The sequence below is a fragment of the Schistocerca gregaria genome, chromosome 5 (assembly GCF_023897955.1).
Source record: "Schistocerca gregaria isolate iqSchGreg1 chromosome 5, iqSchGreg1.2, whole genome shotgun sequence".
Classification (NCBI taxonomy): domain Eukaryota; kingdom Metazoa; phylum Arthropoda; class Insecta; order Orthoptera; family Acrididae; genus Schistocerca; species Schistocerca gregaria.
In genome coordinates this window covers 630,594,256-630,620,747 of record NC_064924.1, presented here as the reverse complement: position 1 = coordinate 630,620,747, position 26,492 = coordinate 630,594,256, and the positions used below count along the sequence as shown (strand labels likewise).

The following is a 26,492-nucleotide window of genomic DNA, read 5'->3' as shown; positions in this document are numbered from 1 at the left end:
ATGTACTGTGTCTTATCAAAATTCATTGAGAGTCCGTTTACAAGGAACCACTTAGTAATTTTCTGAACGACATTATTCACAATTTCATCAGTTAATTCTTGTTTGTCAGGTGCGATTACTATACTTGTATCATCAGCAAACTAACGTTGCCTCTTCATGAATATAGAATGGCAAGTCATTAATAAATATTAAGAACAACAAAGGACCAAGACCGACCCTTGCAGAACCCCATTCTTGATAGTTTCCCAGTTTGAGGAATGTGCTGATCTTTGCATATTATGAGAACTGCTTATTTCAACACTGCCCCAGTTGCCTTTAACTCCATATGGGATCAAGAATGAAAGCACATTTTTATAAATATATTTAAATATAATTATCAGTGGTACATAATATTAAAACACAAATATTTACTAATCACTGTTCAGGTGGAAAAGATAGCAGTGTTGCCCACAGTATTTATAACATTCGAATTGTAGTGAAAGATAATGACAATTATATGGAAGTGAGTAAAACGTAACAGTCTGGTGAATGGCTTTGGCTGATGGAGTGAGAAAATTATCAGAGGAATATAAAGAGATAAGAAAAGATGGAGACAATTACTTAATGGAAGGTGGATCAACAGGATTTGAAAATATCCTGGGACAACATGGATGTGTGTAGTTGAAAAGTCACATTTGACGTTTCAAGTTAGAAAAATTAACGCACTATCTATTGCCTTATTGTTACTTCCTACTGTGCTTGAGTGTGAAGTCCCTCTGCAGTGAGCAGGTCTTACTGTGGTAGCTGCTTAATCTTTGTCATGAATGCTTCCACTAGCAAATAATCTCCATTGAGGTTGATTGATTGATTTCTGGATAGCTCTCACGGTACGCCTGCAGTATATAATAACTACTTTGAAGAAAGGGCTTCATAATTTCTGACTTGAGAAATTATGAGGATCTGCTGCACTGGAATGCATGTTTTGAACACTTAGACAGTGTGTAATAATGACCCACTTTGATGTAACAGGAGCTCGTGGACAGTGACAGAACAGGTGTTTAATGCTTTGCTTTGGTAATAAATGTTGCTGAGTCTTTGCATTACATCACTTAGTGTCACTGAGATTGTGCAGCATTTCAGCAAAGCTTGTGCTTGTCACTTGTTGGCAGTTTTAGTATACCTGTGAGAAGACAGATTCTTGGATCATGATGTTTATGTGAATGCCATCCTCAACAGTCTGATATTTTTGGTAAAGGGTCCCACAAATTTACACTTGTTCATATATACCTCAATAGATAAACAGTTAGTCACATTCATCCAAATGGTGAGCATTACCTCAGCGATCTGTATTATGAACATCAACTTGCTGTGGCATGGACGGGATAAGTTTTTGAGGAGACTTCATTAACAACCATTCCTGACACATCATACTGTCGCAGAAGAAGCTGAGTAGCACAGTCACTGTAGTGTAGTGGTTATGATTCTAAACTGTTACGTGGAGGGTCGTGAGTTCAAAACTCACCTGAATTGTAAAATTTTAATTTCTATATTTGGTTCGAGTACATTCTAGAAATATCCACAAATGGCAAGATCCATTGTACTGGAATGTTATCTAGCTGTAAATATGCCGTATGTGTTCTGGCCAGAGGCAGTTCGCTCCGCAGTCTTGTATGTGCAAGTGCTGAATAAACCTTTGTTAAGTGAAGTTAGTATTCGTCATTCATCTACTTACATCTTCTTGTATGTGACAGTATTCTGGTGGAGATGCTGGGTAGTGGAACTTGTGATGTAATACTGCATATTATCGAGGACACAGTGCGTCCCATCAGGCCACGACAGGGCTGCCGTTTATGTGGTGAGCAACCCGAGTTCGAGCCACATTCAACAGATCGCAATATATCGGAGACAGAAGAAGAAGAATACATTACGAATACAGCAACTGTGTGCCACCACATGAGACATTCTTCCGGGTTCTCTGGTGACGATGCCCAAGATCGAAACAAGTGGCCGAAGGTATATGAGTGTATAGCCAAATTTAACAAATGGGATGACACCGTGTGTTTGACTAATGTATTTTTCTACTTGGAGGGCAGTGCCGAGCAATGGTATGAGAGCAACAAGGAGAAGTTCACAAGCTGGGAAGTAGTCCGCGCGGAACTGCGCAAATATTTCGGCGACACAAAATGACAGAAGTGCAAGGCTGAAGATAAATTAAAGTGCAGGGCGCAATGTCCAGGAGAAACGAGAGCATCATACTTTCAAGATGTCTTGGAGCTGTATAAAATAGTGGATCCTAGAATGAAGGAGGACGATAAGGTTGCACATCTCTTGAAGTGTGTTCCTGAGGACATGTATCAAGCCCTACTCCTGAAGGAGTTTTCGACAGCAGACAACTTTATGAAATCATGCCGGTATATCGAGTCAATGCATCAAAAAATAATTTCATGCAAGAAGTTTGAACGGCTTCCAAATGTCGTATCAATGCCTGTGATGGAGGAAGAAACTGATTTCATGAGTTTCTTCATCAGATAGTGAGAGAGGAAGTTCAGAAGGCATTTGGATTGCATGGTGAGCAAAAACACCGAGGAGGAGGAGGAGTAGGAGATTAGTGTTTAACATCCCGTCGACAACGAGGTCATTAGAGACAGAGCGCAAGCTCAGATGAGGGAAGGATGGGGAAGGAAATCGGCCGTGTCCTTTCAAAGGAACCATCCCGGCATTTGCCTGAAGCGATTTAGGGAAATCACGGAAAACCTAAATCAGGATATCCTGAGACGGGATTGAACCGTTGTCCTCCCGAATGCGAGTTCAGTGTGCTAACCACTGTGCCACCTCGCTCGGTCAAAAAAACCGAGGCGCTTCAAGAGATCATAAGGGAGGAAGTGGAACAGACAGACCCAATCTCTCATCCTTCATTTCCCTTTAAATTGCTAAAAACGTTGAGACCCAGGCGAAGTTACATTCCTCCAATGCCGCATTAGGAACCTGTTTGGGCACCAAGGAAGATTGACGTCTGGAGGTCCCAGGATAACCAACCAGTATGTTTCCACTGCGGACGACCGGGACATGTGGTGCGCTATTGTCGAGAAAGATGGCGGATATTTGATGTTGCCTGCACCAGAAGACAGCAGACCGGTCTTAGCCGACGCCAACTCTGGGATGACGAAGATGAACAAGAAGATGTGGGTGCAGGATGACTTAGGTCACCATTGCTGCAAGCTAGCTGCTGGAGAGGACGCTCCCCAACATGCCGATCAGGGACTCCATCGCCGTTTAGAAGCTCTAGCCGATCACCTAGCCACCGCAGCTTGGAAAACTAAAGGGTGCGACCTTCCTTGGAGGTGAGGCCTCCGCCGTCGATCACTACAAAAATGATAGGAAACTACGTCGATATCCTCACAGATGGCTGATCAGCCCATGCTCCTGTGGACTCTGGAGCATCATATTCAGTCATTTCGGAGAATGTCCACTCTGCAACTGTCGCCAGTTGCAGAAAACCGTATTGCATCGACAACAAAACATCTCTGCTGGAGGTGGCTAATGGGAAATATGTAAAACTTACAGGAAGATGTGTCATTCGTGTGGGTATACACAGCCCTTAGTATTCATTGTCTTCCAAGAGTGTAGTCGTGACGTCATTCTCGGATGGGATAGATTGTGGTCACTCGAAGATTACGCTAGACGAGATGAGATACTGTGGGCAAGAAGATGCGCATCCAAGTGCGTGGAGACTGTGTGTGCTGGATGAAGTGATCATTCCTGCAGTCAGTGCTAGAAAGATAACTGTCATGTGTCATGCCATTCATCAACCCATGGATCATGTAGTGGAATGTAAGAGAAGCATACCACTGAAGAATAACTTGGTCATCATAGCCTCTGTTGGTTCGTCTAAGAACGAATTCGGTGTATTGTAGATAGTTAACTGTTGCTGAGAACTGCAGATCCTTCCAAGACGCATGTGCATAGCTAACGGTTAGCTGTTAATTGCAGAACAGCTGAGCTTCATAGAAATCTCCCATGCCGAGTCTGTGGGCGAAATTAGCGCTACCACTATGAGACAAGATCTTATAGCTCAACTATTACCAGATCGCACTAAGGAACAACAGAAGAAGCTACTTGCCATTCTTCAACAGTTATCTGAATGCTTCAATCCACAGGTGAAGAGCAAATTGGACAAATCAACAGTGAAGCACCGAATTAGTACTGAGACCATCAACCAATAAGCCAAGAGCATACTGTGTGTCAGCAACAGAATGTCGAACAATTTGCAATGAGGTAGAGAAAATGATGGCATCATTCAACTTTTGCAGAGCCCATGGTTGTCACCAGTGGTTCTCGTCAGGAAGAAGGATGGCAGTTGGCAATTTGGTGTTGATTGCAGGAAGCTTAATAAGATAACTGAAAAGGATGTTTACCCTCTTCCACATGTCATTATACTGGACTGTCTGAAAGGGGCTAAGTTTTTCTCAACCATGGACATGTACTCAGGATACTGGCAGATCGAAGTAGATGAGGCTGATCATGAGAAAACTGCATTCATCACCCCAGAGGGCCTGTATGAGTTTAGGGTGATGCTGTTTGGTTTGTGTAATGCACCAGCAACTTTTGAATGGATGATGAGTCTTTGTTATTTAGATGACATTATAGTGCTCTCTGAGACATATTATGAATATGTTAAAAGACTGAGGGCCATTCTCAAGTGTCTCCAACAAGCTGGACTGAAACTTAATCCAAGAAAGTGTCTCTTTGGAGCAAAAGAAATCAAAATATTGGAATCCTTGTGTCAAATGAAGGTGTGTGGCCAGACCCAGAAAAGGTGAGATCTGTAATGGAATTTCCTATTTCTAAAAGTATTAGAGATGTGAGGAGCTTCCTCAGATTATGTTCTTATTACTGCCGTTTTATCAAAGACTTTTGTATCAAAGCCAGGCCACTCCAAGAGTTGTTAAAAGCCAATACTAAATTTATCTGGGGTGGATTTATTAAGACATATGATAGATTTATTAAGACATATGATAGGATCTACAAGAGATTTTTCTGACCAGGTTTGTTTAGGTGTGTCCGTCACTGTGTGTCGCACTGTTGAGAGTGCCAGAGGAGAGAGGCAGTTCCTCAGAAACCACCTGGCCAACTCATACCAATTCCACCTGCTGAAACGCCTTTCCAGTGTGTTGGGATTGACCTCCTCAGACGATTTCCAATGTCTGCTAGTGGCAATAGATGGATTATTATTTGGACTGATTATCTGACACGTTATGCCTTTACAGAAGCCGCAAAAGCAACAGACGCATTCGAGGTAGTCAAATTTATCATTGTATTAAAACACGATGCCCCAAGGTCATTAATTACAGATTGAGGGAAAGTTTTTCAGTTGAATCTTGTGACAGAGATAAACTGTCGGTGCAACATTACTCATCACATGACAACTGCCTACCATCCGCAAACTAATGAGCTCACTGAACGCCTTAATAAGACCTTGGCCGACATGCTATCAATGTTCGTCTGTTAAGCAGAGCAACTGGGATGAGGCGCTACCTTTCGTGGCGTGCCTACAACACAACCAAACAAGACAACGCAGGATTTATGCCATTTTTCCTGGTGCATGGGCGTGAGGCAACAACGACGATGGACACTGTGTTTCCGTTACATCTTGATGACGCGGACAATGACTAGAGGCTACATTGGATAGATGTTAACCAGAGCTGTGGAAGCTTGGCAGTTAACTTGACTCCGCACGCTGCAGGCTCATGAAAACGATTGCTGAAGGTATGATGCGAGCCACTGTCTTGTTGTTTACCGGCCTGGTAACCTTGTCTGGATCTTCACTCCTGTTCAGGACATTGGTCACTCTGAGAAGCTCCTCAGGCCCTACTTTGGATCTTATCAAGTTGTAAGACAGTTGTCTGATGTTACATATGAAGTTGACAATTTCAACCCCGACGCAAGACGACGAAAGATCAGAGATACGGTCCACATCCATAAGAATCCCGCAGCCCAGGGTAAATTTGAAGCTCCAGCGACAGGCAGCAAGTGAAAAGGTGACGAAGAACGTAGCGGCATGGGAAGTTCTAAGAAGATCATCACCAGGGCGAACATCAGTCATCAGGAGTTGGAGTATGCAGGACCGATGACTCGCTCCCGAACTAGGAGGACGTAACACCGAGATGCTGTCCTCTTAAGGAGGGAGCAATGTCCCAGAAGAAGCTGAGTAGCACAGTCGCGTTAGTGTAGTGGTTATGATACTAGACTGTTGCATGGAGGGTCATGAGTTCAAAACTCACCTGAACTGTAAAATTTTAATTTCTATATTCAGTTCGAGTACATTCTAGTAGTATCCACAAATGGCAAGAATCGTTGTACTTGAATGTTCTGTTGCTGTATATATACTGTATGTGTTCTGGCCAGAGGTAGTTTGCTCCATGCTCTTGTATGTGCAAGTGCTGAATAAACCTTTGTTAAGTGAAGTTAGTGTTCGTCATTCATCTACTTACACCTTCTTCTACGTGACAACATCTTACATATCAGCCATATTGTATGGATGCCATCTCTGTGAATACATAGATTTTCGTCAGGATTAAAAGCTAAGGGTGTTCAAGGTGGGGTTCTCATTAGAATGACGGGTACACTGAAAACATGATCAGTTCCATGCAGCTACTCCAATTCAAGGAAACTTTCACTTCAGAGCCCTGCCTACTTAAATCATCGTCACGACATCACAGCACATACTCCAGCTTACATCCTCTGCATCGCAGTCCTCCCAAAAGACTTCCTGGGGTTTAAGATGAATATGACAATGCACATCATTTACAGTATGGGAGGTTGTCCATTCATCCTTCGTAACCAGGAAACTTTGCGGGTTGATGTGAGGAAGGTATATGAAAGCAACATTGCTCCAACTATATATTTGATGCAATTTTCTTCCAAGTGTTCATTTGGAAATATGTAGGAAAGGACCAGTGTTAGCTTCCTGCAGCAATTATTGCCTTAAGGAACCAGTTTTTAGGTATGAGCAAAGGCACATGCCAGTGGCTTTGGTCTGTTACAATCATCTCTTGACTGCCATGTTAAATTCATTTGTTTGCAAACAGGTTTCTTGGCACTGCTGTACTTGGAACACTGGACTACAATGTCACAGTGGTTGTATCTGTCATATGTAGGCACTTGAAAGTGCTATTAGTTTCATTTTTCATTTGACAGGTTTTTTTTGTCAGATAAGCATATACTTTAAATGAAATTTTTTCGTCCTCTATAATGCTTATATGTGTCTGTTATAATGATACAATCTGCCATTTTCTGGGTGGTTCTTATACACCATGGCTGCAAATTCTAAACATTGATACATAAATATCATGAGATACAATTGTTTTCATGAATATTTACTTCTTTCTGTGTCTGTTTTTACTCAGGATGCTTCAAGGATGGCTTTTTCGTGATGCATTTTGGACAGTGGAAAGAGCACAGGCATATCTTACTGCTGTCCCAACCGTAAGTAATGAATGTGCCTGTGTTGACATGTTTTGCAGTGATTTGTTAAATAGTCATTTTTAGAAAGTGTGTTGTTCTTACTGTATTGTTCAGTTCTCAGTAATCATCGTGGCCCTGTATAGCAATTAGTGGTCCCATCAGTGTTGCTTCCTATTGTAATTATTGTTGTAAAACATTTTTTTACTGTGACTTCTGAAATTTTCCCGGCGTATTTGTTCTTCTAATAATTTCCGGGTATGCAGCCGGATCCCGTCGACATTCTGCCACGATATTTCGGCCCAGAGACGTCCGGCCATCATCAGGTGAGTACACAACTACTGAAGAGCCCAGGTGCAGTCGCGGTATTTATACCGATTCTCGCGCACGTGTTGACATGCGCGGCATAGCCGAGTTGTACGTGCTGCCCTCGGTGGTGAAAGTAAAAGATCATCTAGTCATTGAGTATCGAATGACACTGTCTATTCCGCTGTGAATGTATAATTTTAATAACAGGATTCCAAGTTTTATCCAGTTGAAAGCCGTTGTCACGATTTATAAGATTATCGGCAAGACGTATTTCCACTGATTCCTTGATTACGGAATCCCAAAATCCGGAAACCGGAGCTAAAATTTTTGTTCCATTGTATTCCATTGAATGTCCCAATGAAATACAGTGCTCTGCTACTGCCGATTTTGACGGTTGCCGCAGACGGGTGTATCTTTCATGTTCCGTACATCGTTCATGGACAGTTCTTGTCGTCTGGCCAATATATGCAGAGCCACATTCACAGGGAATTTTGTAGACGCCTGCTTTCTTCAGTTGTAAATCGTCTTTAACGGATCCAACCAGGGCCCGGTTTTTTGCTGGTGGACGGAAGATAACCTTGATTTTATTCTTCTTCAGTAATCGGCCTATTTTCGACGACACATTCCCGGCGTATGGAAGAAACGCAGTTGATTTAAAGTCGTCATCAGCGTCCTCAGTGCGCTGCTTCTTGTTATGACAGTTGCGCATGGCCTTTCTTATTTGGCGTGAAGTGTAGCCATTCTCTTTAAAAACCTTCTCCAAGTGTTCTAATTCTGCGTGGAGGTTTTCATCGTCCGATATTACATGCGCTCGATGTATTAAGGTACTGAGAACACCGGCTGTTTGTGCTGGGTGGTGGCAGCTTGACGCCTGGAGATACAGATCTGTGTGAGTCGGTTTCCTGTACACAGAATGTCCTAATGACCCATCATTTTTACGGCATACTAGCATGTCTAGAAATGGTAAAGTGCCATCTTTTTCAATCTCCATCGTGAATTTGATGTTCTCATGTAAAGAGTTTAAATGATGAAGGAATTTCTCCAGTTCCTGTCTGCCATGAGGCCATACAACAAAAGTATCATCTACGTACCGCCAGAAGACCGTAGGCTTTAAGACAGCAGACTCAAGTGCTTTCTCCTCAAAGTCCTCCATAAAGAGATTAGCTACCACAGGGGACAAAGGGCTCCCCATGGCGACGCCGTCTGTTTGTTCAAAGAATTCGTCATTGAATAGAAAGTACGTTGAGGAGAGTATATGTTCAAACAAGGCCGTCATTTCTGCACTGAATAAGTTACCAATAAGATGTAACGATTCCATTAAAGGCACTTTGGTAAATAGTGAGACCACATCAAAGCTGACTAATAAATCCGAGCTGCTAAGCTTAACTTCCTTCAAGCGACTGACAAAATCCTCGGAATTACGTATATGGTGGCAACACTTACCCACATACGGCTTTAGTAGTGAGGCCAGATATTTTGCTGTAGAATAGGTGGCAGCACCAATATTACTCACTATTAATCGTAGTGGGGCACCATCCTTGTGTATCTTGGGAAGACCGTAGAGTCTTGGTGGTACTGCATTGTGTGGTCTCAATCTCTTGATAATTTGTTCAGGTAGAGAACAGTCGTTCAAAAGGGTAGCAGTTTTCCTTGATATTCGGCTTGTTGGGTCCTTTTCAATTCTGCGGTACGTGGAATCATTTAGCTGAAGAAGAATAAAATCAAGGTTATCTTCCGTCCACCAGCAAAGAACCGGGCCCTGGTTGGATCCGTTAAAGACGATTTACAACTGAAGAAAGCAGGCGTCTACAAAATTCCCTGTGAATGTGGCTCTGCATATATTGGCCAGACGACAAGAACTGTCCATGAACGATGTACGGAACATGAAAGATACACCCGTCTGCGGCAACCGTCAAAATCGGCAGTAGCAGAGCACTGTATTTCATTGGGACATTCAATGGAATGCAATGGAACAAAAATTTTAGCTCCGGTTTCCGGATTTTGGGATTCCGTAATCAAGGAATCAGTGGAAATACGTCTTGCCGATAATCTTATAAATCGTGACAACGGCTTTCAACTGGATAAAACTTGGAATCCTGTTATTAAAATTATACATTCACAGCGGAATAGACAGTGTCATTCGATACTCAATGACTAGATGATCTTTTACTTTCACCACCGAGGGCAGCACGTACAACTCGGCTATGCCGCGCATGTCAACACGTGCGCGAGAATCGGTATAAATACCGCGACTGCACCTGGGCTCTTCAGTAGTTGTGTACTCACCTGATGATGGCCGGACGTCTCTGGGCCGAAATATCGTGGCAGAATGTCGACGGGATCCGGCTGCATACCCGGAAATTATTAGAAGAACATTTTTTTACTATTTATAAGTTCCCCTTGTAAGCAAGAAAACATTTTCCTGTTTGTTAAATTTCAAACCAAAAGTCATTCCATAATTCTATGAAACTATCCTATATAATTCTTTTGAATCATTTTAAATTTATATCTGTTTAGTTGCACTCGTCATCCAGTTCCTTAGTGCTTGCAGAATTATGTAATTTCATGTGCCATGCCTTTGTTTTAATTGACTGTGATTGAGCCACTGTTGGGGTCTTCTGCTTTTTCCTTCACCTGTTTCAGTATGCTTTGGCCAGAACATTCTGTTTTGGTATCATCATCTTGATTTGATTTCCTGCAAATATTATGTCAGAAGAGTAGTGGGATAGAATTTATTTCAGACTCCAACTTTGGCTTTAACTCCACATATTCTTTCTATTTCACTATGTTCTTTTCATTTTCAGTAGATGGTTGCACACCTAGTTCTTGTGTAGGCACTGCTGGTTTTATAGATGATATCACATGTGTTTCCTGACATGCCAAACTCCATTTAGGATACCTTAATTTCATTTAACAATGTTGAAGCCCAACACTCATAAAAGAAAGAAAAGAAAAAAGGAAGAATGAAAAAAAAATTGGAACTGTCTGTGATTGCCTCAGAGAATTTTATTTTAGTCCTGCTTAAAATCATGTTCAATTTTTTTGTTTTGCAATATTTCTACATACACTATGACAAGAGCCTAATTTTCTAATTTTACTGAGTGCATATTTGTTCTTGTAAGAAGTCATGTTGCATGCTGGGAACATGGAGCACTTTTGTTCTCCCACATACGATGATTTCTGATCAAACTGACTTGTTTCTCAAGTATGTTGTCACCTTGATTTTGCCTAATCAGATTTTCAAAATACTGGTGATCATTACTGACAATATGTATATGCTGCCATCTGCTGTGTGATCTTAGTCCTAAATGATAACACTTAAGCTCAACTTATTATACCCAAAACAGGAAGTCTCTCTTCAGTTTTTACTGTCAGATGTAAATATATGTTGAATTTCACAGTTCATTCCCTTCTATTTATCTGTATAAATGTGTCTCACACACATCTGCTTCACCAGGTTACACCTGAGCTCCTCATATAAAATTACACGGCCCGATGGCTTACCGTTAAGACACTGAACTCTCTTTTAGGAGGATGATTGTTCAGATTTGTGCCTGACCATCCAGATTTAGATTTCCCTAAATTAAAATGTTGGAACGGTTCCTCTGTCTTCACTTGTTCATCTCTAATGACCTTATCTTTGACAGGGCATTAAACAATAATCTTTCTTCCTCTAAAATAAAATTTTAAAAATCTGAAACTGGATCTTACAGTCTGATATGCCTTAGGCCATAATAAAATGATTATTGCTGATATTTTTAAAGATAGTTATCATTAGCAGACATTGAATGGGAGTGAACACATTTTACAGAATCAAGAGGGCAGCGAAAGCATGATAATGGCAAAAGATGGTGGAGATTGTTTGTACAATTAGAAAAGGATGACAAATTAGAAAATACAACAAATGTAATAAAGGACAGAGTAAAGGAAGAAGACGGCATTAGGAAGAAATATACTTACTAGCTCTGATTGACAAATCGAGAAGATACGGAATGCTGTAATGCGACAAATAGCAACTTGGAGATGTTACTGTTCTTTGATTTCTTTGTTTCCCTATGTTAGTCATGGATCCTGTGTGCTTAAACATTTTTTGTAGTCTGTTTCCTTTCCCCTGTTCAGCTCTTGTGAAAGAAGTATCTTGCCCTAGAACAATGATTCTCGAACTCTCTCCAAGGGAAGCATACTCCCTTTGGGTCACCAATTTTGCTCATTTTTCACACCACTGTATAATTCTAAAGATGTATCAAATGTTGCTCCACTATGATGTACTTCTCATGTTTCATGTTTTTGTTTTTAAAAAATTGAGCTTCGGAGTTTTACAAGCCTGTTGAATACCATGTGAGAGTGCTGACCCCTTCGAGTGTAGGTAGGTAGGTAGGTAGGTAGGTAGGTAGGTAGGTAGGGGTGTGTGTGTGTGTGTGTGTGTGTGTGTGTGTGTGTGTGTGTGTGTGTGTGATGTGCATTCTGGCCTTTTATGATGTGTTGACTAACAAATTGTTCACTTCTGATGCCAAATTGAAGTGGTCTGCAACACAGCAAATAGGAAAGCAGGCAACCTTGCTCCAATCCAAGAATAGTGAATGCAGCTGCTTGCAATTGATGGTCTAAAAGCAATAGAAATATAGTGTACATTAAGTGAAGTAGGTGTAGCCTGATGTGACTTCTTTGAGATAAGTGCCTCAATGTATTGAGAAATAAAAGTTCATTTCATCAAGATATATTATAACTAATTATGACTATACCTCTGGGATTATTATTGTTATTATTATTATTATTATTGTTATTGTATTTTTATTATTATTGCCCCCTTCAGAGAAAAAAAAAAAACATGATTCACTGTGGTGGTGAAACTGTTTCATTGAAGATTAGAAATAAGAGACAACAAGGCTGAAACACAGTATGGACAGACTTGTAGTTTGCCACCCTAGCTGGCTGTACTTATTTATTTGTTTGCAGTCCATGTAACAGTCAGTTTTCGGACATTGTCATGGATTTTAGTTCACTTATACAAAGGTTTTGTTAACATAAGTGCAATCATTTTTTTGTTGCAAAAACAACCTTATGTTATATATACTGTTTTACAGAGAGATGTAGTGTGTAAGATGAGAAATGATAATTTTTGTGCTGCAAAAACAAACTTATGCTACGTACACTATTTTATAAAGGGAAACTACAGCTTGGAATCTTCTACAGTAACAGCTTTTGTCTATTAATAAATGCTTAAATTTAATCTTTAAACTGTGTAAATTAGCTCTCTTGAGGTCAGACGGAAGTCTTACAATAGATGGTTCGTATTGTATGCGGACTATGGTCTGCAGCCCCCCCTTCTTCTTCTTCTCTGTCTCTCTCTCTCTCTCTCTCTCTCTCTCTCTCTCTCTCTCTCTCTCTCTCATTATTGCCAGTAGGATGTGCATGGAGTAGATGGTTAGTATTTGATATTTTCTGGAGATTTCTCTACAAGTCTTTCTCCTGTTTATCTTGGGTACCTCTCCTATATAGACAGCCGGTGGCTCACACCATATCTCATTACTGTACTGAAGATGTGGACGTATCATTCCGAAGTTTATTTGTCTCAAGCTATCATGGTCTGGGAAGGCTGAGACCCTCTTCAGTATATACACATTTGTACTGATTTTCTTACAAATATGGTCTATAAGTCCTTTCCATGACAGGTGTTCGTCAATAGTTATGCCTAAAAATTTGTGTTGGTTTCCATAGCTAAGGGCCAATGGAGGTGTAGGTAGAGTTCTATCTATGTTCTGACTATAGCTAAGCATAAATTGTATTGTCACTGTCTTCTCTTTATTTACGAGTAGCTTATTTGCAGCAAGATAACTTGACAGAAAATTATAATTGATTTCACTGGTGTTTGTAGTAGTTTGCATATCATGGCCCCAGCTGATAAAAGACGTGTCGTCAGTATAGCTTACAACCTTGCAGTTTTGGGTTTCAATTAAATCATTTATGTGCACAAGAAACAGGAATGGCCCCAATACACTTCCTTGGGGCACACCACATTGAAGTCTCTTGTGGGTTGATTTTACCAATTGTTCATTTCTTTTATAAGTTATCTTGACATACTGTTTCCTGTCTTTCAAATAGGAAGTAAGTAGTTTTAAGGCTACCCCTCTCATCCCATATGCTTCTAATTTATGCAATAGGATTGTATAATTCACAGTATCAAAAGCTTTAGTCATATCCAGGAAGGTGCCTGTTACCTTGTCTTCTTGATCTAGCTTCTTTAATATTTCATGTATAAAATTTGCTGCTGCTGTTACAGTAGATATTTCTTTCCTAAAACCATGTTTTAGATTGTTAAATAGATTATGTTTTAAGAAATATGCCTCAAATAGATTTGATATTACTTTCTGTAATAATTTCTAAAGCTCTGAAGTTATTGGCCTATAGCTTTTCATGTCAGTTTTTATTCCCTTCTTATACACCAGTAGGATTTCAGTGATTTTCAAAAGATAGGGAATTGTCTATGGCAGGGGGAGATATTTATTAAATGTGTTGGAGGCTTCACTAATTATCCTCTGTATTCATTTAGAAGCTTACGTGAAACATCATCCCAATAACAAGACATTTTAGCTTGAAGTTTTGAAATGAAGCCGGCACAGGAGGTACAAACACGATATTCTTGATAAATCCCCATAAAAAAAAAAAAAAAATAAAAAAAAATGGAGGCCATGGAATTGGTGCATCGTGACCAATTCATTGACCTGGAAAGCAGTCACAAGCAAAATCTCGGATGTCAGACAGGTAGTGGGATGTTGCACCACTTGCATGAAGTAAATGTTTCATTCTTGGTCATCCTCATCAATCTGTTGATGGTTGTCTCGCAGAAAAGAAAGGGCCGTACAGTTTGTTCTTGCTCAATGCAGAAAAAACGTTCAGTTTAGCGCTATCACGAACATGTTGCAATGTTTGATGTAGATTTTCACTGCCCCAAATCCTACAGTTGCTTGTGTTAACCTTGCCACTTAAGTGGAAGGTCGACTTGTCAGAAAAAGATGACTTTGTCCAAGAAATGTTCAGCCTTATGTAATCAATTTAACATATCTGCACAGAAGTTCTTGTGAGCAATTTTATCAGTGTCTTTTATTGTTTGTACAATCATCAATCTGTACAGTTTCAAATGCTAACGGTTTCTCAGCACATGCCAAACACTCGTATGTGGGATTTGCAGCTTATGAGATGCGCCCCGGGTAGATTTCGTAGGGCTGTTGGCAAAACATTGTCTCCCTCACTCAGTGTTGTTGTCAGATGTGGTTGGGTGACCTGGTGATTTCCCCATGTCTTACCAAGAACCCTTTTCCTACCAAACATTTATGCCACTCATAAATTGTAGGCCTACTCGGATGATCTTCAGTGTACTTGGTATGGAAATTACGCCGCACTGTTGTCGCCGACTTTGATTCTTCAAACCAAAACACAGCTAGCAAGCTCGGATCCAGTGAAGGCAGCCATCTTTAACGCCACTAGCGCTCCTTACGGTGCGATTCAGCACTGATCAACTTTTCGAGACAAAACTTGATGTATTTCTGTACAAATTGACACTACAGTCACCTCTGTAGACACTATGAATTAATTTATATGAATTTCCAAACTTGTAAAGTCTTTTTTGAAACACCCTGTACTGCATTAACCCTCAAACAAATAATATTCTTGCTTTTGCAGGTTTTTTTTTTTTATTGGATCTGATGTATAATGAGTCAATGGGTGGTGCTTATTTCTAACAGCCTTTTGTATAGTTGGTCTAATGTTACTCAGTGCACATTGTAAGTCATGCTCATAGTTCATTTTGTTCTTTATCTTTGTTGCCACTACTACCGTAGTCATTAATTCACTTTTACACATTTAGCGAATTGAAGCAGTATTCATCAGTGGTTTACCGATAATATGAGTTATAGATACTCCCCATCAACCTTTCACCAAAAGTTGCCATTTCTGTGTTATCAAAGTCCATTTCAGTGTGTTGTCTTCATAGAGTCTAAGAACTTGTAGTTTGCCTTGAATTTCACTACCTGAAATGCTCTTTCTTTCAGTGAAAATTGTCTTTCATGTTGATTATCCAAATCACTGAACTAGGTTCATTACTGATGACAAGAACTGTCCATTATGACTAGGTGTACGGCAAATGAAATAAAAAAAAAAGGTAAAGATCACTTATAGTGATTGTGGTAAACTAAATAGGTTTCTCGGTGTGCCTCTGAAACAGCAAGCATACAGTCCATATGTATCACCAGTTTTGATTTAAGGCAGTGAGACTTGGACTTTGAATATGAGAAACATTCAAAAACTGTGGGTTGAGCAGTGGAGAGATGTAGGAAAACAAATTGTTAACAGATTAAAGTGGAAGATTTAATTATGACTGTAATAAGAATGAAACAGAGGTGGGTAAGATGAATGGATGGTAGATGGACCAAGGAAGTTCTTTCCTGGGTTTCAAGATATAAAGTCTGAGATTACCATCTAATAGAGGGTGGGAAGACCATATTATAAAACTTGCAGAGGTAGAAAAGCTACATGTAGCTGGTGGTCACAATGCATGGAAAGGTAGGAAGGAGGCCTTTATCCAGTAATTGATGGTGGTGGTGGTTTAATAAGTGTTAGAGCTGAACAAAGTAGTAATTATAGAAATTATTTTTTAAGTATTTTATGGTCATGACTAAACCATAATCAAACACTTTTTGTTTTTATGCACCAGGAAATTTAATTTTACCCTTCATTGATTAATTCCCATCTCTGCCTCCTCCCCTTTTTGGGAATCATTGCTCTAGATGCTCTGGATTTGTTGGTTTGCTAACTTAGAACCTTGTAGAGCAGCTGGTGAATCAATACTGATTGGGTGTATTCATTGCAGAAATATGTGATGATGGGAAATAATACAAGTACGGAAGTCTGTGTAGTAAATTAGAATATGCATTTGACATACAATTCACTAAGTGGGCCACTTTCAACAAATTTGTTGGTGTATTTGTAATAATAAAATGTACGGATATCAGTGAAGAAAGTATTGTTGTAAACATCACAAATAATTCAATATTATATGTGCTATTGTATGTGTTATCATCAGAAACTACTGTCATTTTTCATGCTGTTTTGAATGTGTGGCTGTCTTAAGTTTTTCCTTTATTTTTGCTACTCAAACTCCAGAACCTGCTTTTCGATTTAGTCAACTTTCTTTCCATTTTACTTTGTATGTTCTTTCTGCCTCTACTTATAGAACTGTAAACTTAAGTACGAAGCTGTATGAAATGAAAGAGCTGTTTAATAGAAATTGGGTGGTGCAATCCCAGCTATGATTTGAAACAACTGGATGAAAATCTCAAATTTTTCGTGAAATATGACAAGGATACAGAAGGAAAGAGATGTCACTTAAAGCACCAAAGAAATGGGATAAAGTACATAATAGGAAATGAAAACAATTTGGGGATATTATTGTTCGTATTAAAATGCAGATAAGTTAATATAGTGAAAGCAGAGAGTTAAGGTATAAATGTTGTGGTAACCACATAATATGAAAGACTGGTCCAAGTAACACAAACATGGCTTTATTCTTGAGGCACTCTACAATAACGGAAAACAAAAACCATGGTTCCCCAAGTAACAAGACAAAATACATTGATGTGAATGGCACACTGGGACATGTAAGAGGGTTCAGTTAGTACTGCTCTGCACATGCTTCCCACAGGCGGTCTCTACACTGATACAGTTGGCAGTTGATTGAAATGTGTATGCGTGGCAACACCACACTCGGCACCCTTCCACTCAAACACAGTAGTCCCAGGATATAACACACCTCTCCCTCGTGCGAAGTGGGCACCCAGGAAATGGAGGAGATACCAGCAGCCAAATGAAAGGCATATCCATTGGATCTGGAGTGGCAGCAGCCACTGCTGATGGAGGCAGCGGGTTGATGTGCTGCATGGGCACCATAAAATAGGGGTGCAGCATGCAGGGACGTGGGCATGCCCCAGGGCGGTGGGCTGGTGGGGTACCGTATGACAGCACCAGTGAGGAGGGTGGCATTGGAATCTCAACATCGTCATCAGCAGGCAGGTCCCAGTGTGGAGGCGGTGGGTTTGGAACTACTGGCGACATTGGCTGATGGAGAGGGTGTAGTGAAGGCCGCCAGACTGGGACAGCAGCCTGCAGCAACAGATCCAAGGCTAGAGGTGGACTGGTGCCCGGCGGTGGGAAAGTGGAGGCAGCCAAGAGGACTGGGGTACCTCCACAGCAATTGATGACGAGCTTGAGGCGGAGGGCGATAGGGCGAGCTGCGGCAATGGGGATCTGCGCTCGCGAACTGGTAGCATTCAGCAGCGAGTGGGGATCACAACTGATCAAAGCGGTGTGCCACCAGCCCATCGAGAGTATAGGCGTCATACAGACAATGTCCCCAGTAGCAGACAACAGTGGCAGGTATCCATTTGGACCAGTGAGCAAACTCAAACACCCACACCAGCGATCCTGGCATGAAGCGACTGGAAATACCAGTCTGTGGCAGGTGCAACGAGGGCTGCAGAAGGTGGAGTAGCGTTTGTGGCAGCCGGCCATGAAGCAACTCAGCCGGGCTCCACTCCCCCAATAGGCTTGAAGCAATAGGTCCTCAGAAAATGGAGAAAGGCATCATCAAGTAAAGAATCTACAACAAACTTTTCGTTTGAGAGTTGAATATACAAACTAGTCGTTTTGCCTTGCCATTTGATTGTGGGTGGAATGGCAGAGCCTAACATGACCAGTACCGTGACAAGAACAAAACAATTGAAAGGCATGAGAAATGAAGAAATGAACTGGACCCCATTATTGGAAACTAAGGTACAAGGCAATCCCTCAATAGAAAAAACCCTCAAAAGGGTACGAATTGTGACCTCAGCGGATGTTGACGCACATTGGAGAATATAAGGAAACTGGGGAAATGCAGTCAACATGAATGTGTTCCCATAGCTGGCGTGTAGTGGGCCATGGAGACAGAGATGCCTTGAGAACTGCCTGTTGTCAAGCACACTACTCACAATCTGTGATAAAATGGCCAATTTTGCTATTGATCCCTGGCCCAAGACACTGTCAAAAACACAGAAGCATTACCGTAATGAAAAATAGTTGCACAGGGGGTCTGAAGCTTGACCCGGTGGTTTATCTGGCCAGCCCTGTTGAACAAATTGAACCACCTGGTGGAGAACTGGGTTCGCATCAACCACAGCTGCTATGCGCGAGCTTTTAATAGATGGTGGCAAGAGCCTCTTTTTTTTCACCTGAGAGTAACACTACTGTGCTGGGGTGAGAGATTTAGAGGTGAAAGCAACAGGTCGTTTGGAGACATCGGCGTATCGGTGTGATAGGACCACACTGAGGCTGTACTGTGAGATGGCTGTCACCAAAACTGCTGGTCCAAAGAAAGTGTAACTAAACAAGGGGCCGAGAGTAGTTCAGATTTCAACATTTGAAAAGCACGTCTGCAACCCTGGCTCCATCAGAAAGATACATTTTTGTGTAACAAAGCATGTGAGGGGTGGGCGAAAGCGGCCGCCCCTGGCAGGAATTTATGTTAGTACGCTGTCTTCTGTAGGAAGGCCTGAATTTCCTTTTCTGACGATTGGGTGAGGTCCAGATGGCAGAGGACGAACCACATCTCATGAGACCTCAAACCCCAAATAAACAATAAAAGGTTGAAAAAACTGAGATTTACCGAGGCTACATAATATTGACTGTAAGAGAGAAAACAAATATTGCTGTTATGGGCTCCTCCATGGCTGATCTCTTGCAAATTCCACTTTGTTTTCTGTCTTACAGTCAATAGCATGTAGCCTCGGGAAATCTCAGTGTTTTCAACCTTTTATTGTTTATTTGGGGTTTGAGGTCTCATGAGATAGGGTTTGTCCTCTGCCGTTTGGACCTCACCCCATTGTCCAAAAAGGAAATTCAGACCTTCCTATGCAATACATTTCACATAAATTTCCTCAGCATGTTATAGTCTTGGGTGGAGATTTCAATTTACCAGATATAGACTGGGACACTCAAATGTTTAGGACAGAAGGTAGGAACAGAGCATCGAGTGACATTATACTGAGTGCACTATCCGAAAATTACCTTGAGCAATTAAACACAGAACCGACTCATGGAGATAACATCTTGGACCTACTGATAACAAACAGATCTCGAACTTTTCGACTCTGTAAGTGCAGAACAGGGAATCAGTGATCGTAAGGCCATTGCAGCATCCCTGAATATGGAAGTAAATAGGAATATAAAAAAAATGTAGGAAGGTTTATCTGTTTAGCAAGAGTAATAGAAGGCAGATTTCAGACTACCTAAGAGATCAAAACGAAAATTTCTGTTCCTACACTGATAATGGTGAGTGTTTACGAAAAGAGTTCAAGGCAACCGTAAAATGCATTTTTGACAGATAGGTGCCAAGTAAAACTGTGAGGGACGGGAAAAACCCACTGTGGTTCAACAACAAAGTTAGGAAACTACTGCGAAAGCAAAGAGAGCTTCACTGCAAATTTAAATGCAGCCAAAACCTCTCAGACAAACAGAAGCTCATGATTTTATGACTGTCACCATTTCCGTTCTGTCTTGGGTCACCCATTGTTTGTATTTTATATTGTCAGGCATCAATTCGCCTTCTTCAGATTCTTCAAACATGTCAAGTAAGGCTTGTTTGCCTGGACAATCTTCACATTTTCCCTTGATCATACAATTGTAACTGTCAATCTTCACATTCTGCCTTGATCATGCAATTGTAACTGTCAATATTACTTACCATAACTTCCAAAAGGTCTTTATAGTCAGCTCTAAGATTTGCCCCATCTATCATCAACTTTATGTTCTGATGATGCAAACAAACAAAAACAGTATGGGTGCCAGATGCCCCTACAACAATACACCATCCTGGTCTCAACTCACAAAACTTTGATCTTCCAATTTTAATGTCAGGATTTTCTTTTTTAAATTCAGTGAATAGTTCATTTACATTACACAATATTAACCTTTTTTGTCTTTGAATCTTAAAACCTTTTTTTCACTGAAACACAGTCTTTTTTGCCAGACATCAAACGGCTGCTATTGTCATCGTCATAATACTTAATAACTTTATTGACTGTGTTTTCATCTACCAAATTAGATGCACTTTTCTTTTGTAATGCTGGTAAAATTCCATGTTCTTTTACTAATTGCCTTGTTAACTTAACAAGACATTCTGACACTCAATTTTTGTATTCAAGACACTTGGTGTTTTATCTTGTATAGGCTTGCAGATGCAATTGTTAGCCTGCTGAAACAATTACCGCAGCATTGTTTTGACAAATAATCATTAGCTAGTGTAATGTGGTGTGTTACATTATGCAGTTGGTATACTTTATATGATTAGCCTACCAGATATTGCAGATGTTAAAAAACGTATTTTTGACTCGCGTCTGTAATATTTTTTCCATAACTTGCAGATGAATCTCAAAGTTGAAATTTATACTGAAGTTTGATATCATAAAGGTCTATTAACTGCAAAATTTTCAGATTTTTACTTGGTCCCCCCAACAAAGATATCACAGACCACAAAATGGAAAAATTAAAAAAAATCAATTTTTTACATTTATTTTTTAAAGTGTAAGCTGCTCACCAGTGATACTCTATAAAAAAGTAACTATACTATACAGTGTAATAGCAGAAAAAATATTAAAGCTGAGAAATTTATCTTTCTTTGGAAAACTACTGTTCAAAAATTGAGTTTTTTTGTTTGTGGCTGACAACTTTGAACTATTAAAATATATTAAATAATACATTCAGCTAACTGATAATGATATTAATTTGTAGCCCAGAGTGTGTTGAACTAAATGCATTTGATCCGAAAGGCTTAGGACAATCCACTACTGAATAATTGTAAAAAATGTAGATGCTTGCAAATACGAAAAAACGCATGCGGCATGGAATAAATATGGTCGCCATTTCAAAATAATAAACTATAAATTTTTTAAAACATTTTTGTGACTACTAAACATTGGGGAATTCACCCAGCAAATATAACACTATTCTGAGATGGTCAAGCAACCAGTGCTGGACCACTTGGTATGGATTGACCCACATGTAAGAGGCAGGTGCTGTAAATTGTCCCACCAGTGCAGTATTTAAATGACGACCTTCCACGTGGCAGTTGTCAACGGCGGTGAGCCTAAACTCACATAGGTTTGAGACTTCAGTTATGTCACTGTAGCACCTGTGTTGACTTAGCCATATCACTTGGTGAAAAACAGTGAACTTGAGAAACAACTTGGGGGAAGTCACAAGTATTGGAATCACACAATTTATACCCACATCCATATCCTGAGCAGTCATCAGCAAATGACACACAGAAGCGATATGGCGTTTATTCCGCTGAGAATTACACATAGCCCAGTGCTTAGGGCATGCTGATCATTTCTGCTGGGTAAGACAGAAAGATGAAAACAGAGAATGCTGATGCTGGTGCTGTGACGTTTGCAGCTGCTTGGCCCAGCCTTGGTCAGCTTGGCACTGGGCCCACATGTTTACTGCCGCCACTTCCATTTCCTTGTGTGAGGTATCCGTTGTCCTACTGGGCACATCGCGTGACACTATTGCCACATCACATCACACTTCAGTTTGGTCGCCCTGTGGAACCGTATCCTGTCTGTTAATGGAAGCCCCAGAAACTTAAGATGATGGTGCTATTTGCAGGGTTTTCACGGAGTAAAGCATTCTGATGGACGCACTTCTGTTTTCAGAGCTAAACAAATAATTTTGTCGCACTCTGCAGTATCTGTAGAAGAGTAGTTATGGGCATCAGTAACAAATTGACACTTACAGCTAAAGCCATGAAGTTCGATTGGCCAGGCCCTGTATGACTGGTTTGGTTTCTTGCGGCATTGATAGAATTCAGCTCGCACCAATATGACATGCATTTGTTTGTAATTGGACGATAAATTGCACATGTGATCAAAAGCAGGAGCTGCTGGTTCTTGGGAAGGGGTAAGCTGACGCAGTAAATGACACACCTTAGGCAGAATCCACAAAAGGAAGAAGACTCTGCACAAATTCAAATCTTCACACCAAACGACAAAAGACACTGTCAGAGTCCCCCCCCCCCCCTTTTTTTTTTAAGCGTCCCAGTCCTCGGCTGAATCATCACATGGAGGAAGTGTGGGTGGACTTCCATTAATGGAAGTCAAGAAAGTGGTCACAGGCCATAGTAAGCATGGCATCCATAATTAATAAATCTCATGAAACCACACTTCAAGATTGCACATGTGGGAAGCATTCCAAACTCATTGCCAATCATGTAACTACATAGTACATGAGACCGGTTCAAGTAACACAAATATGGCTGTATTCATGGAGTACTTAACAGTGATAGAAAACAGACTCCTGTAGATTCCCATGTAACAACACAAAGTACACTGATATGGACGACTCACTGGAAGGACATAAAAGAGGGCCCAGTTAGCACTGCATTGTGCATGTATATATGAGTGAGTTGCTGGCAGGCGTTGCATGGGAGACCTCGCCTTGCGAACATCTGCCACAGGCAGCCTCCAGTGGCCGGACCGCGCTAATACAGTTGACAGGCGAACAAACATGGACATGCGGTGACACCACACTCGGCGCACTCGACATTCACATGCACTAGTGCATGGTATGATGAATGTATATTGGAAAAGAAAAATTAACAATAGCATGTGATACTGTTCACTAATGAAATATTGGATATGTAAAAGAGAGGGAGGAAAGAGTCTCAAATCATCATCAGTCTTGAGAGAAAACTCAAAAACCATTGTGAAAGCTAGGATGATATCTTGAAGGTCACTCCTGTTTTTTTCCTTTCAACCTCTAAATGAAATGAAGTAAGGTTTTTCATGTCAGTGAATGTCATGTTCACATTTTGTTAAAATACAACACAATAGGGAGGGAGAGGAAATGAATACAGATAATGAGCAAAAAGCAAAGGGAAATGTAGTGTGGCAGTGGGAGTGGGAGTGACATATGATTGAGCAGCCCGCATATCAAAAACTTTAGAGCACTGCAAGTGCTGCAATGCATTTTCTATAGTAAACTGTGTTATAGTTTAGTATTATTTCATGATGTCTGTGAGTGTCAGTTCTCATGTCCACTTAATATGGTATGTCTCTATGTTATGTGTATACAGTTTGTAACTCTTTTGTGATTTGGTATGTGCTCATGAGTAAAAGCATACTGAAGATTGTTGTTATCAATTAAAAATAATACAGAGTTTGCTTTTATCAATCAAACACCGACTCAGCAATTTAGCTTGTGTTTTGTAATTTTGAAAGACAAACTATCAGTTGTATTCAGCACCTCTATGCTGGACAACTGCGGAGCTCAAACAGCATGCATGTGTATGACTACAAACATAATTACAAAGACACATGAATCTTCACACAGAATTCAGTTTGTCATCCATGCTCATACATTTGTGTAACTGGTGCACATTGTTTTCATGTTTCTTTTGCTTTCTTTGTTGTTTAGGATGTTGCAAAATTGGGCTTTTGTACATGAGCAATCATTTTGGACTGTTGAAAGAGTACGTGCTTATATTTCTTCAGTTCCAAAAGTAAGTTGAGATAGTGTCGTTGTCTCATTGTATTATGTATCATACTCATGTAAATTAATTTTGAATACCTTTCAATGTATTTAATTGAAAGATGAAGATGTGAATGAGGGATGTATAATTTGGGGGAAAGGCAGAAGGGTATTAATTGTGCTGTGTGGTTGATTTAATATAGGAGGTAAACTTTGTAGTCTGTGTTCTTTCTAGTTTTGTCTTAATTCTAGAGAATTCTAGTTACTAAGTTCTGGAAGTAAGCAAAACAGTTATACTCTTTAATATTCCTCCAACATTTGTAGTTAAACTAATGGTGGTTTGTAAAACATTTTTGTATCCTGCCTCTCCTTTTCAACCTTAACCCCTCTATCTCTCTCTGCTTGCTGATGAGGAAACATTGGTGCCAAAAGCTAGTGTAATGTCATTAGTCTTACCTTTATGTCTCTGTCTCTGTACTGGCAGTATAAACATTTAGCCTCCTGAATGTAAATACTAGCAGGCAATTCACTCTCATATTTGTTAGTTTTCTAGATAGAACTTTCCATTGTTACAAATATAATGGTTGCAGAGTGAGCTAATTGTGATCTGCAACATTAGATCCCATTGAGGTAAACATTACTACCTTATTAACTGTCTGCTTGTGTCTGTGTATGTGCGAATGGATGTGTGTGTGTGTGTGTGTGTGTGTGTGTGTGTGTGTGTGTGTGTGTGTGTGTGTGAGTGTGCGAGTGTACACCTGTCCTTTTTTTCCCCTAAGGGAAGTCTTTCCGCTCCCGGGATTGGAATGACTCCTTACCCTCTCCCTTAAAACCCACATCCTTTCATTTTTCCCTCTCCTTCCCTCTTTCCTGACGAAGCAACTGCCAGTTGCGAAAGCTCGTAATTCTGTGTGTGTGTTTGTGTGTTTTGTTCATGTGCCTGTCTGCTGGCGCTTTCCCGCTTGGTAAGTCTTGGAATCTTTGTTTTTAATATATTTTTCCCATGTGGAAGTTTCTTTCTATTTTATTTATTAACTGTTGAGTTACACAGAATATTCAACATGAATAGGCCTGTGAATTGTGGATATAGGTACTTTGTGAAAGAGTTTTAAATGTGCTCTTGTCAGCTTGAATGTGACTTCCTTGTGGATATAGGTACTTTGTGAAAGAGTTTTAAATGTGCTCTTGTCAGCTTGAATGTGACTTCCAGTTGTTGGAAAGTAACTTAGACAATATTTTAAAGGACTGATTTTGTAGGTCTAAGAAAGTGTCTGCAGTTTAAAGTTCTGGAGGTAGGTGAAGACAGAAAATAATTTTTATAGCACCTCTCTTTTTAAATATTTTACTCCAAAATATAATCATCAAATTATTTATACATAGCTAAAATTGCTCACTGAGATTTTCAGTGACATCATGTTGAAAACCCCAAGAAAGGTGACACAATCTACATCTATACGGTTACTGTGCAATTCACACTTAAGTGTCTGGCAGAGGGTTCATCGAACGATTTTCATAATACTTTTCTACCATTCACTCCCGAAGGTCGCGTGGGAAGAAGAAACACCTAAATCTTCCCGTTCGAGCTCAGTGACTGCCACCCCAACTCATGTATCATATCAGTGACACTCTCACCCCTATTGCGCGATAACGTGAAACGAGCTGCCCGTCTTTGCGCTTTTTCGATGTCCTCTGTCAATCCTACCTGGTAAGCATCCCTTACCACGCAGCAATATTCCAGCAGGGGATGGACAAGTGTAATGTAGGCTGTCTCTTTAGTAGGTTTGTCGTATCTTCTAAGTGTTTCTGCCAACAAAGCGCAATCTTTGTGTCGCCTTCCTCACAATATGATTTATGTGGTCTTTCCAATTTAAGTTGCTTGTAATTGTAATTCCTAGGTATTTAGTTGAATTGACAGCCCTTAGATTTGTGCAATTTATCGTATACCCAAAGTTTATCTGATTTCTTTTAGTACCCATGTGGATGATCTTGCACTTTTCTTTATGTGGTGCTAATGGCCGCTTTTCACACCATACAGAAATTCTCACTAGATCATTTTGTAATTGGAATTGACTGTCTGATGATTTTACTAGACAGTAAATTACAGCATCTTATGCAAACAATCTAAGGGGGCTACTCCGATTCTCACCTAGACCATTTATATAAACCAGAAACAGCAGAGGGCCCAT

The 26,492-nt window shown here is 40.4% G+C and overlaps 1 protein-coding gene across 8 annotated transcripts in view; it reads left to right on the top strand.

Annotated features, from left to right (window-relative positions):
• The window catches only part of LOC126272523 (alpha-N-acetylglucosaminidase), a 382,435-nt gene that overhangs the window by 81,045 nt on the left and 274,898 nt on the right, over positions 1-26,492 (top strand). For 5 of the 8 annotated variants that reach the window (XM_049975432.1, XM_049975431.1, XM_049975435.1 and 2 more), the window contains exon 9: positions 24,253-24,337. In XM_049975432.1, the coding sequence (XP_049831389.1) occupies positions 24,253-24,337 (85 nt within the window). Of the gene's footprint in view, positions 1-7,385; positions 7,465-24,252; positions 24,338-26,492 lie in introns of all 8 variants that reach the window. The other 3 variants (XM_049975433.1, XM_049975438.1, XM_049975436.1) reach the window with 1 other exon arrangement.